Source organism: Rhipicephalus microplus, chromosome X, assembly GCF_043290135.1.
Source record: "Rhipicephalus microplus isolate Deutch F79 chromosome X, USDA_Rmic, whole genome shotgun sequence".
Taxonomy (NCBI): domain Eukaryota; kingdom Metazoa; phylum Arthropoda; class Arachnida; order Ixodida; family Ixodidae; genus Rhipicephalus; species Rhipicephalus microplus.
The window spans coordinates 374960161-374979271 of record NC_134710.1 but is presented as its reverse complement, the minus strand read 5'-3'; the positions used below and the strand labels follow the sequence as shown (position 1 = coordinate 374979271).

General features: G+C 46.7%; 1 protein-coding gene across 1 annotated transcript in view; it reads left to right on the top strand.

Moving 5' to 3' along the window:
* The window catches only part of LOC119186467 (nose resistant to fluoxetine protein 6), a 126990-nt gene that overhangs the window by 83548 nt on the left and 24331 nt on the right, over positions 1-19111 (top strand). The window contains exons 3-8 of the mRNA XM_075880002.1: positions 7111-7222; positions 8110-8194; positions 10837-10928; positions 12609-12788; positions 14911-15004; positions 16394-16486. Of these exons, the coding sequence (XP_075736117.1) occupies positions 7111-7222; positions 8110-8194; positions 10837-10928; positions 12609-12788; positions 14911-15004; positions 16394-16486 (656 nt within the window). The remainder of the gene's footprint in view (positions 1-7110; positions 7223-8109; positions 8195-10836; positions 10929-12608; positions 12789-14910; positions 15005-16393; positions 16487-19111) is intronic.

The following is a 19111-nucleotide window of genomic DNA, read 5'->3' as shown; positions in this document are numbered from 1 at the left end:
TTAAGAAATGTACGTCAACTGACTCATCAAGCAGTTCTTGTTTATTACATTTGTAGGTTTGGCGCAATTAAAGGTAATAATTAGTGCATTTGAATGGCCTTAAAGTTGTTTTATTTAGATGACGTCACTTCCGTGCGGTGCAAGTGCCAATTTTGTGTAGGATTATGGTGAACTATATGTGTGTAGAGTTTTAGTGAACCGCACGTCGCAGAAGACGCTAGCATTTTTGTTTCGCGTGCCGTGATCAAATCCGCCACCTTCGGGTAAGTAGACAGCCACCGTATAACCCCTACACTATATAGTGCAGATGACTCTATAGAACACTTTGATTTCACCAGAAAAGCTCTCTGCCATTGTAGCATATCCCCCCAAGTTTATAGGCTGTATTCACGTGAATTTAGGTTGGCGGGCGCGGTAGCGAAAAGTGTGCCAGCTGTGCTGGCAACCGCATGGCCACCCTTTTGAAGACCATGGTTCCGACAAGTGCATTCATTCCGCCATTGCGCGTCTGCCGCCTAAAAGTTACTGCGGACCCGTTGCTCTTATCTTTTTAGAGCGAAAGCTGTTATGAGATCACAACTCGGGTCTCGCGCAGCACCGTAAGTGTCCGCCGCTGCCGCCGGTGTCAGTAAACACACCGCACGAAATTACAAAAAAAAGTCCTAGTATCAAGGACACTGGGGAGCTCGAACGTGGTCCGCAGGGTGCCAGCACAATATTCTATGCCTGAGCCACAACGTTTTTTTTTCTTACATGGTACTTAATACAAAGGCGGCGTACGTGTATACATAGCGTACAACATACATAGGGTCAAGTCGACAAATGTACAATGAATGTTACAAAGTAAATCTCGTACAGCAAAACTCTGAAGGGGTATTTGAGTAGCACACTTCATGAATTCAGCATACTAGTCCGGCTGAAATTGCAGTTGGTCTGGTATGCAAGAACGAGCAGTCGTCGCACTATGCGAATTGCGTAACGAGTGGGTCGTCCAAAGCTCCAACCCATTCCAAAGGCTTGTTTTTGTTCAGCTACTAATTGTGGCGCATACCCAGTTCAGGCATGATTCCTCATCGTCCTCAGCCACTGCATGAACAAATAGGTGGATAGCAAAACCACGCGTCCTGTGCTACGGTACTTCCGGTTCCAGGCCTCTCTCTTCGCTGTTTCGTAGTTACTACTGCGCAGTGTAATTGGGGGTGGGGGGGGGGCACACGTGCAATTGTGTGACATTTTTGCTGCCGCTTGTTCAGTTACTGTGTTCATTAATAATTCTTTTTTTGTGTGAAAGGAGTGATGATATTTCGCGCATTTCAGGGAACGAAGCGAGACGTGGACATGGGCAAGGAACGTTGAGAGATGGGTTTTAAGAACAGCGTGCGTTTATGCTTCGAAACACGCAGTAATCGTTTGCGGAATCACCTCGATCTAGTATTTTCAAGCGCATACACTTGCCGAGACCACTTCAAAATCACTCATAGATATGTTCACACGCTGTCATACGTCAATATACGTACTAAGTCTACATATGTACGCGTACTTTGCACGATTGAGTGAGCCGATGTAGCATATTTCTGTTGTATAATCCGCATCAATAACTGTCTGTCAAACTGATTGAAAGAGGTGAGTGCGTGAAAAACCCACAGAACAATACGGCCACTCAAATAATGGTATCGTGCGACGTCTCACGTCGCGCGATTCCATTATTTCTCGACGTGATTTGAGTTCTTGCTGTCGTGTAACTAGCTTCATACTTTTAAAAACTTGGGCTGATTGCCGGCCATATACTTCTCTTTCTCGTGAAAGAAATAGAGAAAGTATTCCACTCCCATTGAAGTAATTGAGCTCAAGGAATACAATTCTGCGATTGGCCCCCGTGGACATTATTAATTCCAAATCGCCTGAAAACCACGTACACGCGTTAAAGTGTTCCTCTTAAAAGTGTGAGATGGGCAATTGTTCGCCTTTAGTTGCGCGACTTGATTTACCACAGACAAAAATTAAAAGAAGGGTCAGGCACGTAGAGAACCAACGCTTACAAAGGGGGCTCTAAATGTTAGTTACTTTTGCTCTGTACGATGAAGTAACCGTCTTTGTTGGTTTCTAAAATGAATGTACTCATCCATGATGAAGTAACCGTCCTTGTTGGTTCCTAAAATAAGTGTATACTTATTCATTACACACATGTGTATTGGCCACGTTGCCTTCATCGCTGACCTAAAAGGCACTGCACATACCTTACAAGGTAGCCTTTTTAAACAGAGTGTCTATATAAAAATGCCTTACAATATAACAAAATATCGATATCTAATTGTGATGTCACTGCTACCCGACGCGCTGTAGTCACATCAACGGTAATGGTGACTTTCTTGACCACAATGCTTTTTCGGTTCGCTATACATAGAAAATCACCTTTTTCAATCACGACCGCGCTTGCCTCCGTCGAGCTGAGAACTCTCATTGTCGATATTCATAGCAACAATATGAAAATCCGGACGCCAGCCCTGCTGCCCAATATGAATACAGCGTGGGAAATGAAAGTGGGAGATGAAGGATGCTTCAAACAACAAAGAGCTCTTCAGCTGTTTGAGGAACCACTATACACTCTAATCAGGCTTAACGTCACAAGTGATCAGGCGAGACTGCAATATCATCGTTTATTTATAAATCCAGTATGAGCAAAATATAGACCACTTCTCCGAAGCAGTACTTGCTACTGTACGGCAGATCATAATGCACACTCGTGTTGGTCCTACGTGTATAACGGTCAGTATATCGAAGGAAACGGCGAATCCATGCTTCGAGTTCCTTGCGCAGCTCCTGCACACGTTGGCTATACACACCCTGGAAAGGCGCATTGCTGTCCTGCAGGAAGCCATCAGGAAGCGAAAAGTAACTGACGGCGACCCTGAAGCCCGTGCCTTTTCAAGATGGTTGTCCAGGATCTTACGGCCCCCTTCGAAGAACAAGAAATGTGATTACTCGACTCGAATGATAGTAGCAAGCCAGCCGCACATGGAGCTGGGGGAGCTGTGCGTCATAATGTTGACCGGCAAGAAACCGCCTATGAAAGCACGAGGCTGGCCGTTGAAGTCCTCTCTGAGTAGCCGCGGATGCATGGCGTAGCTCAGGGCGAAAACTTGAAGCTTAACGCATGTACCGGCCTTGAAGGAGCACAAAACGCTTGCCTGGCCGACAACCCCATGGTAGCACGACGGCCGAGACAACAGGACCCGAACGGAAGGCGTTTTGCGAAGAAGGCACAGGTGCGGAGCGGAGGCGCTTTGTGAATGAGCTCGCGGCTGTGCATGACGATGCCGCATGCATTTCGCCTGAACCCCGCGAGTCCGAAGCGGCGCTTCTCAAACACAAACACCAGGTCTTCGCCATGCCGCTGTGCTCTGCGCTTCGAGGTGGCGATTTCGCAGTCGTGCTGTCCGATGGGAGCACGGTGCCGCTTGGCGGTGCCCCGAGGTGAAGGCATGCGCAGTTTTCTGTCTTCACGACGCTTTACGTGTAAGGGGGGAGCCAACGGGGTCTCGGTCGTACTTGAGGTCAGCTGGCGAAAGTCGCGACAAGCATATGCTGAGAAATGCAGGTCGAAGACTTGCTGCGGAGGCTTCATCATGATGACGAGCGAGCTAGCGTGGAATGCCTTGCAGAACGAGCCACCACGCGCACATGACACGTGCGCTCGCTAAGACCTATGTATAGCAATTAAAAAAAGAGGAAAACCAATGAAAGCTCTTGGTATACGCGGAGCGCAGACCTCGTGGTGGCCAGAATACGGCGTGTGCGCTGCAGCCCTGCAGCGAAAACTCAATTTATATTTATGCATTGGTAAAAATTTAGCGATATCTTGCCCTATAGTGCATACTCCAAGCACTGAAATATATTCGAACTTGCTATGCACCCAATATGTGGCCATAATGGAATAGTCGCAGTGAAGTGTGTGCCTCTCTTGTAGTGGGTGACCGGCTTTAAACATGAAGTCGTTATTTTTAATCTTCTGACGCCCGATGGCAATGTACGCTTGCTTGTACCGCGCATTATTGCTTCAATATTTCACCTTGTATTGTGAAGCCTGTATACAGGATGCGTATGTTTGTAAAGCATGAAAATAATTTCACTCCATTCCCAAGCAGAGGGAGTTATTTTCGCTGTATTCATATCCATAGGCGTGGCTGCGTGGTAGAATTGCGCATATCCCGGGATTCGCTGGCGAGTGCTGTACATATTAAAATCGGCGCACCTTGCATTCGTGGCGGAAGGCTTGAACCAACTGTGAAGCTCGGCGGCCTTCCTTGATCCTCTTTATTTTTTCTCTTTTTCTCCGTTTTTTTGTTCCTTCTTTGCCTGTGTTTCTGTATATTTATTTCATTTTCTGTAGATCTATTTATTTTTAACTCTTTCTGTCGTTTTTTATTTCTCTAATTTATGTTTCCTCTATCTTCGTTTCTCTCTCCCTGCCTGTCTGACTTTCTATTATGTCTGTTATTTATATATTTCTATGTGTGTTTATTTGTATCTATTTCTCTTTTCTTTCTCTCTTGCTTTTCAGTCAAGGTATCTATGTTTCTATATCTTTTTTCCGCTCTGTACTGGTAATACCGAACATCCCTGTTACTACATCTCACGCCGGACAAGTCGGCACGCATGCACAGCGCATGAGGTCTGCCAGATGCCCGTGTTTGGGTGGCGAAGCTGAAGATCAAGGAGAACGTGAACCGGCGTCAAAGTGTTTGGGAAAGCGAATCGGGGACTTTTTGAGGAGGCGAAGGCTTAGCTTGTCAGACTATTTAGCCTGTATTATTTGTTTTCTCTTCCGCGGAGAAATATTGTAATTTTTCCAGCAAATAAAAGACAGTCAAATGTATGAGAAGCTCCGTCATTAATTAAAAAAAGACGTCGGTATCGAGGGTAATGGCTGTAGGCATGTGCAAGGGGTGGGGACATGCTGGGGTGGGCAGGTCCCTAGTGTTTTAGTCAATGAGGGCGCAAAGGCTGTCCCACAATTACATATTAGGAGGTGGGGGCGCTGCGATGACCTTTGACCTAGAGCCCCTGAAACTTCAAATAGTAGCGACACTCGAGAGAAACTTGTACAGGGCTTCAACAAGGCTCTGAAAGGCCGCTCCTCCAGCTTTCGCTGTGACAGTGCTACGCGTTCCGCGCAGGCCTGGTGGTTTTCTAATCTTCGTTAGCTTTAGAAGGTACGAGATTTACCATTTGGTAAGCTGCTGCAGCCATGGGCGATGCGTGCTCGGCCCGTTTGAGCGTGTACTGCGAGAAATCTGACGCCGATGCTAAACAGCAACACACGAACAAAGTGGCTCTCTGCAGTGAGCGTTGACCCACTCATTCTGACGAGCGGGCAAGTTGCATTTCACATTACACTCATCCCGAAGGTGGCACTTTGAGACATAAAGGACAACTTGGTGCCTACTACAAGTTTTGTGACGCACGAACTATTATTACCAGGTGGTCAAAATTTACCGAGTCCTCCACTACGGCGTCTCTCATAATCATATGGTGGTTTTGGGACGTTAAACCCCACAAATCAATCAATCAACGAACTATTATTAAAAGACAAGAAATCTTCGGATGCTTGACTAGTGGGTTTGTCGACGAACCCTCACTGAAGAGTCACGGTGACTGCGCCGTTGTGCACGCAAAGGTAAGATAATTTGAAGGTACAATTTTTCGTAAGCGCCAAAGTTGAGTTTACCCATTAATTTGATACTAGTGCGATGTTATACGAATCCAGTTGAAACTGCGGGCTTAACAGCGCTTACGAAATTTATTAGTAGTTGGCTCACCCACCAGTTTGATCAATCGAATGAAAAGTATCTGAAGCGTAAAATGATTCACTAGGCCAAGCTTACAAGTGTGCTTTGATGCAAATAAACTGATCTAGTTCACTTTAGCGAGAAAAACAAAAGCGTGTGCCTCTCATTTAAGCTCGCGGTGTACCACGCATATATTAATATGAATAGTCCAACGTCTGTGTCGTGCTTTTCGCATGTCTCTGTCAGTGCATTGAAACTGACTGCATTTATTGTGTTATTGTGATTCCTTTATATTTATGTTTCGTTAGCGTCTGAATTAGCCAAGGCTGTCAGAATATGAACTCAACCGAGTTTCTATTCGCAGGTGAACCACTCTCCGGCGCTCACCCCACAGCCAGCCTTGTGAAAATCAGCCTGGCAAAGACGGCTGAATCATTCGTCATGACGCGTCGCCGTGACCTCCAGTGTACGACTACATTGACCGTAAATAACGTTCGGCGACGATTAAAATTTGGCCGGCTTTGCGTTCTGAGACTCTTCACTCTTCCATTTTGTGCGACGGCTGCACACAAATAAGGCACAATCAAACGTGATAACGAATGGTCGGCCCAAAAGAAAAAAAGGTGGGGGGGGGGGGGGGGGGGGCTCAATTTTAGTAGCACGCAGAGGCACACACAATGGCCCTAGTCATGGCGGTCGGAAGTACTACCTTCTCCGCATTACCCACATGCTGTGCGGATATGCTGAGGCGTTAGCTACGGGAGCGCAGGGTTGCTCGGAGGTGGATACCACCTGTAATGATTGATAGGCTTTAACGTCCCAAGACCACGATATGATTATGAGAGACGCCGTAGTGGAGGGCTCCGGAAATTTCGAACACCTGGGGTTCTTTAACGTGCACCCAAATCTGAGCACACGGGGCTACAGCATTTCCGCCTCCATCGAAAATGAGGCCGCCGCGGCCGGGACTCGATTTCGCGACCAGTGGTTCGGCAGTCGAGTACCACTGCCCATACACCACCATAGCAGGCGACTTCCCCCAAGTTTTTTCTAAAATAATGTATACTTTAAACAGAGGTATCATGTAGCAGCACTTGATGGGCATTGGAAAGCTGTGTGTGTGTGTGTGTGTGTGTGTTTGTGTGTGTGTGTGTGTGTGTGTGTGTGTGTGTGTGTGTGTGTGTGTGCGTGTGCGTGTGTGTGTTTATTTGGCCTCGCGCCAGCTCAATGGACGTATATATACGACATGTGCCATATCCCTTTATTGAATATTTCGTCATTGTGGCCATGAGCGATCAAAACGCTTTTTTGTCTGTTTCAGCTTCTCGAGTACATGGGATTATTTGAGGGTCAGGAAACGCCACTTATTCGCATAGGGCTATGCTTCCTGGACGACTGCAACGCAGCTGATTTGCAAGCACTAGCAGACACAGGTGACTTCACTATGAAAAGCTTTTTCTTATACGAGCACTTCCTATCAGTACGTGTATGGATATCTCATCATGCAGCGTATGCGTGATTTGCACTTTGTAAAAGAAAAAAAATGGTAGAAAGGGGAAGACAAGAAGGTTAACTAGTCCAGGATAACCGGTTTAATACCCTACACGTGAGAAAGAGAAATGGGAGATTTAAAAAAAGATAATAAAAAGAGTGGAAAGTAATTATTACACAAAAACGCAAATACTTCTGCAAACACAAGTTTCGTGCACACTCTCTCAAACATGTGGGAAAACAGACAATGAAAACGACAGTGTGGGGAATATATACTAACGCAATATTTTTGTCATGGACCACCTTCACTTAAGTGATGACGGCCAATGGCAGAGAGCGTTTGGCCGTCCGGCCATTTCTTCTGCACGATCGTTAACATCGTTTTGAAACCGACATTTATAAGGCTCGTAGACGGCTCGCCAATAATGTGGGAGGGTTCGCTATGACAGCGTGCTGTGTGAAGTACAGAGCCGATGTCACCGGTTGGCGGCTCAGCCTGCTCAACTCCGTTATGCGGTGATGTGTTCATTGCCTGTGTAACTTTCTCTTAATTTTGACACAAACCGACGCAGTTGGCCAACGAAGGAATCACTCTGTCATATTAATCTGTGTCAAACATAACACTCACAGACATTCGCGCTCACTGCAAGTCGGGTGCATGGTCTGTTAGCTAAAAGATGACATATAGTTCTGTGGAAATTAAAGTACATGTCAAGGCGTCCTGAGACTCTATCATGCATTTCATCTATAGGTAACGGTTGCGCGTAGAAGTTGATGCTCACAGTGTCGTTGAAAATTTCGGTAATGTACCTTCATTTTTTTTCTTCAGTGAAACCTCCTATGGTAGATATTCTGGTGTCAAACTGCGTTACATCGGAGCCCGAACCATGGACCTCATTGCAAATCGGACTTGTGTAAGTTCATCTTGAGAACGTATTTGGTGACAAATACTCGAGGATATTGTACACAAAGTTAACTTCTGACACACACACACACACACACACACACACACACACACACACACACACACACACACACACACACACACACACACACACACACGCGCGCGCGCGCGCGCGCGCACGCACGCACGCACGCACGCACGCACGCACGCTCGTACGCTCAAGAAAGTGCGTCGTTAGCTGAGCTACTGTAAAAACGTTGAAACCAAGCAGACCAATTCAGTGAGGGAGCCACAAGGACGCACAAAAAGAAAACGGTAGAGGAGAGGCGCATAGGAAGAGTTGTGCTGTTCGCCCCTAGATCAAGCGGAGTCGCCGCCTGGTGGCCACTGGCTGAAGCGCACCTAGTGTGAATTGCTTCCGGCGTCTTCTGCTATCCACATAGGCTAGCACGAGCACGTAGGTCATGCTCGTGCTCAAGGGGGGTGCTCGTGCTCAAGGGGAGGCTCGTGCTCAAGGGGAGGTTCATGCGCTGACAGAGGTCCCACTCTGTCAGCGCATGAGTAACTGCTTGTACGTTCGCCAAGCACTGCCTACAGAAGCATTTGGCCTAGATTACTCGCCTGTATATGTATCGCAATAAGATGAGGTCAAGCACTTGGCGAGAGTGATGTGTATCATCGTCGTAGCCTCTCTTCACCAGGTTCATGTCGGTGTAGGTGCCGCTTTTTAGCTGAAGCCCATCGTAAAGTGCTTGGCGTTGCCCCAAACATGAGGAATAATAAATATTTTGGGAATGCAGCGTTTTAGCGACTCGGGGATAAACGGAAGTTTTACATTGTTGTTAGGGGTCTACTTTCAAAAAAAATTCTGGCGTTCTTTCTTATTGTTTAATTATGCGACGAGCTTTAGTTTTTCTTGAGATAACCTTGTTTTGTACGGGTCTAGTCCCATGACACTGCTGTATAGTAAATTCTGACACTTCGGTATTTCAACTGAATGACACGGAACTGATGAAACTTGAGTTGCCATGCACAACTTTAGCATTGGGTGATATATTTATACAGACACACCCGTGTTCTTAACAAGGTGAACACTTGGCAGAAGTCTGCCTGGTTGGAATGGAAATTAGAAAATTAGAAAACTCTAAGCAAAAATTGTATTCAGAAAACCAATGTTTCGAAGCCAGACCAAGTGCTGACTCAAGTGCTGTAATACAATTTTTGGTTGGAGTTCCCAATTGTCGCACCCTTGGTCTTAAATTTGGGATCGCTTAAAAGAGGCCAGATTGTCAAAATTAATTCAGACGGTGCGCTTCATATATGTCGTATAATTTCAAGGATAACGTCACATTTTTCCGTTTTTTTCGCACTATCTTGAGCGCTTTTGTGGCGTTGTGCTAGACACACGGAAGGAGTGGACACACATTCGCTTGAAGAAAAAAACTTCGTTCCATCTATTAATCGAACCTTTCCATCACTTTGATGCAGATAATAAATATAAGAAAGCTGCGGGCTGAACTATTATCTTTTTATACTGTTACAGGAGTAAGAACAAGCGCGCTTAGGTGCTCTAAGTCACGTAGCTTTCCTGAATAAACTTATCGACTGTCCTACATTTCTTCCATGAAGACATGATTAAGACGAAAAGGTGGAATGAGTAATCTCTGTATTTTTGGGTTCATCACTCAAAAATATCGAATTTCTAACTTATTCTTGGGGGGGGGAGGAGGGGGTCGGAATTCATGACCAGCCTTTATGAAGAATAAATTCAGTCACTCAGCAGAGCATAGTAGACGGGACACAAGCTCAACACCTAAAATAAAAATGCAAGAAACGTGACACGCTGCAGTGCGAAAGTGCAAACAGTCGCCAAGCGCGAGCATCCCTTTTAATGACAGACTGCGTTTCTGTCACAAGTAAAAGTAACGTTCGGTGAACTTCGTGCATCCGTTAGGAAATGAAAGGCATATTTATTACGACTGGGCAGCAGTGAACGCATTTTATTCACCGGCAATCGGCTCACAGCGCTCAGGAAACGCGCTGTTTCGTGCATTGGGATGCGTGCCGCCAGCCGCCTATCCACACTAGCACTGTGACGGTGCTGCCCCCTATAGCCCGATCTCACGGCGAATACTTCTCGTAAACATTGATAACATCGTCAAAAAATGGAAGTTAATTAAATGACAGTTCCAATGATAAAATATGTAAATAAATAAATAAAATGTTGTAAAGTTGCGCCAGATGAGAAGAATTTGAATGAATAAATTCCTGCTAATTATGGATGCATGGAGTCAGTATTGCCGCCTTTTATAAAACAGGGATGTTGAACAGCAATCGTATCCTGCAACACTGCCTCATCTGTATCAGGACAGGTGCCAAATTCCCAAAGCATTCAGGTCGTATGCCCTCTCTATACCACTCACAAAACGACATCGTTAATATGTACATGCTTCTTTATTGGCTCTTATTCACATTTACAATCAATCCCGACGTACGATGGTTTTGAGTTTGTGTGGGAGAGAAAGAGAGAGAGGGATAGACGAGCATAGCTCTGCTGTTGCACGTGTGCATGTGCGTAGCTAATAAGCAACAAATAAAGAGATTACTCCCGCTTAATTTACAAGTGCATTTTTTTGTCCTTTTGTCTCACAGCGCATTCCTAGCCTTCCTAGGCATAATTATAGCCGGCGCCACGATCATTGACATTATCACCAAAGCCAAGCCAAACTACAGCGAGAAGGGTGGTAAGTATGTATGAGGAATTGTTCCAATTAGCATCAGATGTATTTTGGAGGCTATGCGGGGACTCATGTCTGAGCGCACCAAAGATGATGATGACGATGATGATGATCATGATGATGATGATCTTTGTTACCCTGGCGCACACCCACAAAGGGGGATCGGCCAAGAACCGGGCGGAAGGAGCACGAAAGACTGTCACGCACAATTATCGCGTGGTAATCACTACTTTTTCGTGTCTGCGGACAGCGATGGCAAAAGTGAACATGTCCTCTACGAAGATACCACTCTGTATTGATGAAAAATTGCGAAGTCAAGTCACGGAGCCGCATTTTGGTTTTTCGACAAAAGCGACGTAATGTAATCTAGATTGTATTGACAGCAATAATTCTTGAGTAAACCACAATGTAAAATCATGCTCATCAACAAATACTTTCGCGCAGAATGCATTTAGGCAGGTAAGTCGTTATTGATGAAAAGCAACAGTTTCGCCGCAAGGGCAAAGCAATGAATGCGATAGCAACAAGCTCGGAATGTAACGCTGAGAACGGCAAGCAGATCTAAACCTGCAGCGCGCTGCTCACGCTCAAATGACGCACGAAAATAACACACACAGGACGAGAGCGAACTAACATTTACAGCTCAATACTTAACGCACTCTTTAAAAAAATGACGCACAAAACATAATCATAGGAACAGATTTGAGTGCGAACTAACTGTGTACAAGTTGTTACTTCACTGTGTTTGAAAAGCGCGCTTTTTTTTTTTTGCAAACGGTGCCTGAATGTGCAACCGCTGCTGAATACCAAAATTCACAGGTACTGCAAAAAAAAAAAAAAAAAAACTCCAGGCCTGCGCGAAAGGCGCAGCACAGTCACAGCGAAAACTAAAAGAGCGACCTTTCAGAGCATTTTTTAAACACTAATTAGGTATATGCTGCAAGCACACTTGCTTGGTGCCCACTGCGACATTAATAATAAAAATGTTAGGGTAGTAAAGGCTCGCATTCGCTATGCTATTTTTCATCATTCTTCTGAGAAGAGTGGTATTCGCTAAACCTTGCAATGAATTTTGTGCCAATTGTTCATGCAGTGGCTGACGACGATGAGGAATTATGGCTTGAGTGGGTATGCGCCACAGATAATAGAGAAACAAGAACAAGCTTTTGTAATGGGTTTGGACATTGTTCGGCCCACTCGTTACGCTATTCGCATTGTGCGATGACTGGTTGTTCTTTCGCTGCTTTAAAGCACTTTATAAGTCGTATTAACGCGATTGCTTTCCCGACATCAAGATTGCCTAAAGCAAATTTGCCACCAATCACAAGCACCAGCGTAGCTCAGTGGTAGAATACTGGGCTGGCACCTAGCGAGCCCGGGTTTGAGCCCCACTGTGTCTTTGGCGCTATATTTGCCGACAAGTCAACAGCACCGGCGTAGCTCAGTGGTAGAATACTGGACTGGCACCCAGTAATCAGCAGACCCGGGTTTCGAGCCCCACTGTGTCTTTAGTGCTAGTTTTCTTTTTTCGCACGATGTGGTTACAGACACCGGCGGCGGCAAACAACTGCGCGTGACCCGAGTTGTGATCTCTTAACAGCATTTGCTGTAAAAAGGGCAGCATTGGTTGGACAGTAAGCGTCAACGCGAGTAATAAATAGAGGAATGCATCACGTTTTGTTGCAGGCACGCTGCTTCAGCTTGTGGAGGCGCTCTCAGCGGCGGCCAGTACTAGCGAATTGTTCCACGCTGCCGAAAGATCGAGCGCCGACAACTACTCCCTGCGCTTCCTGTACGGAATACGGACCATCAGCCTGGGACACATTGTGCTCGGCCATTGCCTCCAGATTGCGTCAGACGCTTGGTGTAAGCGCACCTTTGGTCATTCTCTGCGTGCCTCTTCCTGAGGGCGTTTTCTTTTTTCGATTACTTACGCTGATGCGCTTGGTCACTCAACCAGTAGTATTTATTTCTAGCGAAAGCGTAAAAGCGCAACTATACCAGTGTACCATGAAGGACGTATACCAACAGCTTGCGTCGACCGAGCGGCGATGCTGACCCACGATGGTTTCCGAATGGTGCATTCAGACGACGGATCGAATCCCGATGTGGCGGGACGGACGGCGCGTCACGTGACCTCACATCAGCGATTCCCCTCGTCCGCGACTCGTCCGAGCCGCTCGCGGACGGATGAACCCAACCTGTTTCTCACATCGGGATTCTGGCGGGGGAGAGCCGGTACTTCAGCGGAATAGCTTGGGGTCGGTGGCAACCAGTGCACTTTTCGTCTGCTCGCGGCATGTCCTCCATGGCTCGCGGACAGCTGCATGACTGGTCGGCATCATCTACGCTTGAGCATTGTTTACTTAGTTTTCGGAGACTTTGTTCTCAGGTGATTAAATATGCAGAAATCACTTTTGGTGGTTCGGGAAATGTCGCCGCCGTCGCTTAACACGCGAAATTCTTAGCCGTCATGGTGGTGAAATATTCCAACTTCTGCAACCGGCGACGTGCCGCTTCTAAAAAAAAGAAAAAGGCGGGAGACACGTTTAGAAGTTCTACAAGTAGGGAATAATGTAGTTGAAAGAATATCCTGCTAGCAACTCCCTTTTCTCCTGAAAAAATAACACTACTTGTTCATTTGTCACAACACGACAGACATCGCAGCCAAGCTTCGCTTCTTGCGGGCATCCATGTTGAATACTCTCAAACCGGTCTGCTGCCAGCTGGCGCAGGTGAGCGCCGATTCTGCTGTTGAGGGTAATCCGGCTGTTTTCTCCTAGGACACCGTCCGTCGTGTGGATGCGCTTGCAGGCGGATCATCCGCGGATTAGCCATCCACGTCCATGACAAATCCGGATTCGGTCCGTCGTCTGAATGCACCATTATAAAAGTCTGAACATCGACGCGCGATTCGATTGATTGATATGTGGGGTTTAACTTCCCCAAATCACCATATGATTATGAGAGACGCTGCAGTGGAGGGCTCCGGAAATTTCGATCACCTGGGGTAACGTGCACCCAAATCTGAGCACACGGGCCTACAACATTTCCGCCTCCATCGAAATTGCAGCCGCCGCAGCCGGGATTCCATCCCGCGACCTGCGGGTCAGCAGCCGAGTGCCTTAGCCACTAGACCACAGCGGCGGGGTGACGCGCACTTTCGATCTCATCATTATTCTAAATTTTTACATCGGACACAAACTTTTACGCAGCACAGTGATATAATTGAAATTGAATGACAGTGATGTACTTCATTCAGTCTTTTGGGCTTACCGCGTTCTATTTATTCATTGGGATACTTTTTGTTTTATTTACCCTGCTTAATTTACTTTTTTCATTTTTATTTCCTTTTGAAAATCCGGAGGGAATGAAAGAATAGTCCGGAAGCTTATAGAGGAGTTGCGCAATACAATAATGCACACTGGCATTGTCTCCCGTCCTCGTAGTGTTTCCTGTGTTTGGCTGTGTTAGGGGGGCGGGGGTCTCCCACCACTCGTTGTGCATCAATGCACAATAGCGATGCCTCCCGCCCTCGCTACACTTCACGTAACACTTCTAGCGAAGATGAGAGGCACCCCGGCAACCGCCATTGTGCATGCATGTTTGTTGCGCAGGCGAGCTCTCTTGCAGTTTTTGCAACTCCTCAATACTGTTCTATTAGACAGCGGCAGCTGCGTGGATTTGGTTACATTTTATTTATTTATTTATCCAATACTGCGGGATTTTGGGGCCTATACAGGAGAGGGCGTGCAAGGTAACGTGTATTTCATTTGCCTAATTATTTATCTTGTACTTAGTTATGTTGCATTTCTTGATGATTACGTCTATAGACACTATATTTACGTCGGTCTTCTAGAAATTGACATAGGCCATCATCATAGCGCGTTACAGAATACGGGTGGCAAGCGGCCTTGGAAGACGTATATATAGTCTTCAGGACGTTTAGGCTAAAAAAAAAGTGACGTACTTGTTTCATTTATTTCAGCACGCATGCTAAACTTGCTGATAGTATCCGACAAATGGTGCAACCTGATTTTGCCGGCTGCCTACAGTAGCGTGGACACGTTCTTTTTCCTCAGGCAAGTAAACAAACGTTCAGCAACATTGCAACGTCCTTTATTTTTCTATTCTTTTTTCTAACACATGAAGTACTTCGCGAAACAGCGAAAGCCCGGACAATTAGGTTCGCTTCTTAACGCGTATTACACGAACGGACAGTGACGCTGACATGTAACACACATGTGCTAACAGTGCGTGTATTCAGAGCCCTTATGCCTGAATGGTATTGTAACATTTTCTCATTGCGTGCGGGATGTAGGAGCGATGAAAGAAGAGGCAAGGCAAGGTGGTAAATTAATGTAAGCATCCGATTCGCTACCCTGCACTGGGGATGGCGTGCGCAAGTAGTTTAAAGGGAAACTGCAGGTTTAAACAGGTCGTTGGAGCGCATAATCACAGTGTTCACAAATCAAATTCGAAAACAGATGTGAGAGTTCCGAAAAGTGAACACACGCAAATAGCTTTTTCTCTCTTTTTTTTGGGGGGAGAGGGGGGAGGACAGAGCAAGCAACAGCGTCAGCTGCAGAACTTTCAGCACTCGGCGAGATAAACAGCGCTCTCGCAGTTCGAATCTGTGAGTGACGGAAACATTCCGTCTAGGCACTGCGCCATGTTCCCGACCGGGTTGCAGAAATTAGGTGTCTTTTCTCATTTTCTAACCACTACCACCACCCACATTCCGTCGGAGTGCGGCGCGGCAAGAACCCGAAGATGGCATTCGTTCCCGCGCCCCCAGTTCGGCGCGTGTGCATGGGCGGGGCAAGACAATCTTTTATTTCGCATATTCTAAAGCTCCTGCTCTAAGAAACAGGGTACTAAATTTACGCCATTGCCGACAGTTATGTAGGTCTGTCTGAACCACGAAATTCGGTTGCACCTACATAACAGTAAAAGTAACACATTGTTGTCATTGTCAATAAAGTAATTGCACAAACCTTGACTCAGTTAACTCGAGATAAAGAGAGAGGAAATGAAGGAGAAGAATGAAGGTTAACGAGGCGCACGCACCCTTTACCACACTGCGGTTGGGAATTGAAGATGTGACAGGAGACAGATGGGGGGAGGGGGGGGGGAGATAGAGCGCATCAGATCTACAGGCGGGCTGGATTTCCAGCATAGGCCAACCATACGGACGTCACGTATAGCCTGAATATACGTCAAACATAAACAACAATTGGTCGCGAGTTCACATCGAGATTTGCTCGCTCGTGGAAAAGCGCAGTACGACCATATCTGGAGAGGACAAAGCTACCAGTTGTGACTTGAAAATGATTTCGAACCTCCCTCTTGCTTCGACTGTCCCATTCAGAGGCTGAATGAGTGTGGCCTACACGCGATGCGCTTCTGGAAAATCTGATAACTTCTGGCGTTGACATTTGCTTTGCACTTTTTCTCGATTGTCCTTTCAGTGGATTTTTACTGTGCCTCGCTGTGACGAAGCAGAAGGGGAATATGAATAGGATCATCGTCTTCATAATCGCTATCTATCGAAGGTTGATCAGGTAAGGTGCTCCGTTTTCACTCATTTTGGGAGGGTCTACGATATGTAAAAGGTATGTATCATAGGCTCTCCTCTCGGTGAATTGTCTGCGCGTGCAGAAGACACACACACCACATGTATGACGAGAGCGAGGTACTCATTTTTCCTCAAAATTTAGCGCAGTCTATCTATTTACAGATCATGTGCAGCTCGTGTTATAAACGATCGGTGATTTAACGCGATAGCGTTAAAGAGCTCGTTTCGCAGAATTCCGGCGTTGGCGTCCTTGGTTGTGAGTAAAAAGTCATGTTGTCCGTGACCGAAAAATCGACAAAAGATTCGAATCACCTAAATAATAAAAATTTCCGGGTCCGAGTCAGGATTGAACCCAGGAAATCTGTGTGACAAGCATATGTTCCACCGCGCAGTCACAATATCTGTTGAAAGTAATTCAAAAGAAAAAAAAGAAACGTTATATGAATGTCATGTAGTTGAAGGAGTCTCCTTGACACACCACATATATTGTGTGGCAGCGTAGAATCGTGCCAGGCGTCAAAACATGTTGATTGAACAACGCGCGGGTGTTTCAAAGGCGCATCCATTACAATGCGCGCTCAGACGTTTAATCATCAGCTTTAAAAGAATCAACAAAGCGATCAGCTGCGTGGGTTCGCGTGTAGCCTCACGGACGTGTATAGTGGACCCTTCGCTGATTCCCGAAAGGAGGGATTATGGCGTAGGGCAACTTTAACAACTGTGCTTGCAGTAGGCACTCGGGGATACTTGTTACGCGCACAGTCGCTCGTTCCCTTACGGCACGGTTGAGGCGTGCCCCGAAAACCGAAGCCGGCTAGCAGTTCAGACGGCGTTGCGTACGAGGCCCGATTACGCTATCGCGATCAGCTCGAAACTCGAGCGTCCTCCAAATTTTGTATGCTGCTGGCGCTGTAAGCGACACACCGGGGAATGGCCGTTCTACGACGTCAACTCGCCAGCGAAATCAGTGGTAACCACGCTATTTACGAACTATAGTGCGCGTCATGTTTATTAACATCGAAAATATTTTATGCCGCGACCCACCACGGCTGCGCTGAAGTATTTCAGTGATGGATATGACCGACGTATGTGACTGCGCGGTAGTAAACACGGACGACAAGAAGATACAAGGACAAGCGCAGTATGGATATGACGCTGTAAATATTAAGAAACAGATTTCGGAGAAAACGCAAAAAAAAAAAAGCTGTGCCACTGCATGGGAGTCCCACCTGCGACCTGAAGGGCAGCTATAGCATGTTGGGTGTACTCTAAATATCGTCGCCACCACGTCTTTAGCTGTGGGCGCTCGCTGATTTCGTGATTGCGGCGCTTCGTACGTTTTGTGCTTCGACCGCAACTTGGCTTTGAGGCTGCAGCGGTTAAAATAAGCACGAAGGTTACTTCGCCCACTACCGCTGCCACGTTTAGAAAATGACGAACAAATAAGAATTTGACAGTTCGCGGATCGTCCTTTGTATACTTGTGCGTTAGTTTCGTGGCTCTCTCTTTCAGTTTGAGCAACGTGCTTTAAGGTTCGAGCAGTGACAGTTGTAAGGCCGCGTTCACACTGAGCATTCCGGCTGCCGAAAGTGCTCCGAATCCGGTTCGGCGGCGGCGAGATCCGCCGGAAGGGTTCTCTCCGCGCCGATCGCTCTCGGACCGATTTTTGCGGCGTCTGCCGCCGAATCGGTCACCGCGGACCAATAGGAGCGCTAGTCAAGGAATTTTGTAAAATGGCGGCCAAGCCCTACTCACTTGTTATGCTGCAGTGCACGTAACTGAATGTTGAAATCAACGGGAGTTTAACCCACTCTGTGCCTACTTCGCCTCCGTATTTCGTGAAAGAGGTGACCGAGCTTGCTGTTGGCGTGACCGAGCTTGTTGTGGTCTTGCAAAGCAAAACAAACCCACCAACGCCGCTGGCGTCGGTGGTTTTTCTGCTCTTCGTGCATTACAGGACAACCACTTGCCAGCGAAGTAAGCAGTACTGTCTTTTCTTGCTTCTTGCGTACGAGAATTGTCGAAGTATACACCACCGGATAGCGTAGTAGCGTTTGCGGGCCACGACAACAACCAGGTGACAGCGCATCCATCCCGCGTTCGCCCCGTGTAGATGGCACATTCGGCGGCGCGGGGCGCGTCCAGTGCGAACGACGCTGTGTTTCGGCAGCAGGGGAATTTCGGTCGCTGTAGAAAGCGGATGTTTCAGTGTGAACTAGGCATTAGTCCGCGTTTGTCCTGCATATGCACATTTCGTGCGTGCTTCCTGCTTGAGGTGCGCGCTGTAAGTTTCGAGCTGCCTGCCTTTCTTCGCGTGACATCACAATTTGTTGCTGTAGCATTCATTCCCTCGCTCTTGTGGCGAAGCAAGGCGCAATAAACGCCCAACTGCCTCTGTGAACACGCGTTTCACTTTTATGTCTAACCGATTTTTATAGACCGAGGGATCAGCCATGTTTTTTTTTTTTTTTGCCAAACTACTCCTCGTTGTACAGCTTCGAATATATATTTTTTAAATTCTATCCTACTGTCGCGGTAAACCTTTTCCTTGTTGGGATGAACTTCTCTGCATTAGAGAATGACTCCTATAAAGTGCTAGCGGTAGGTAATA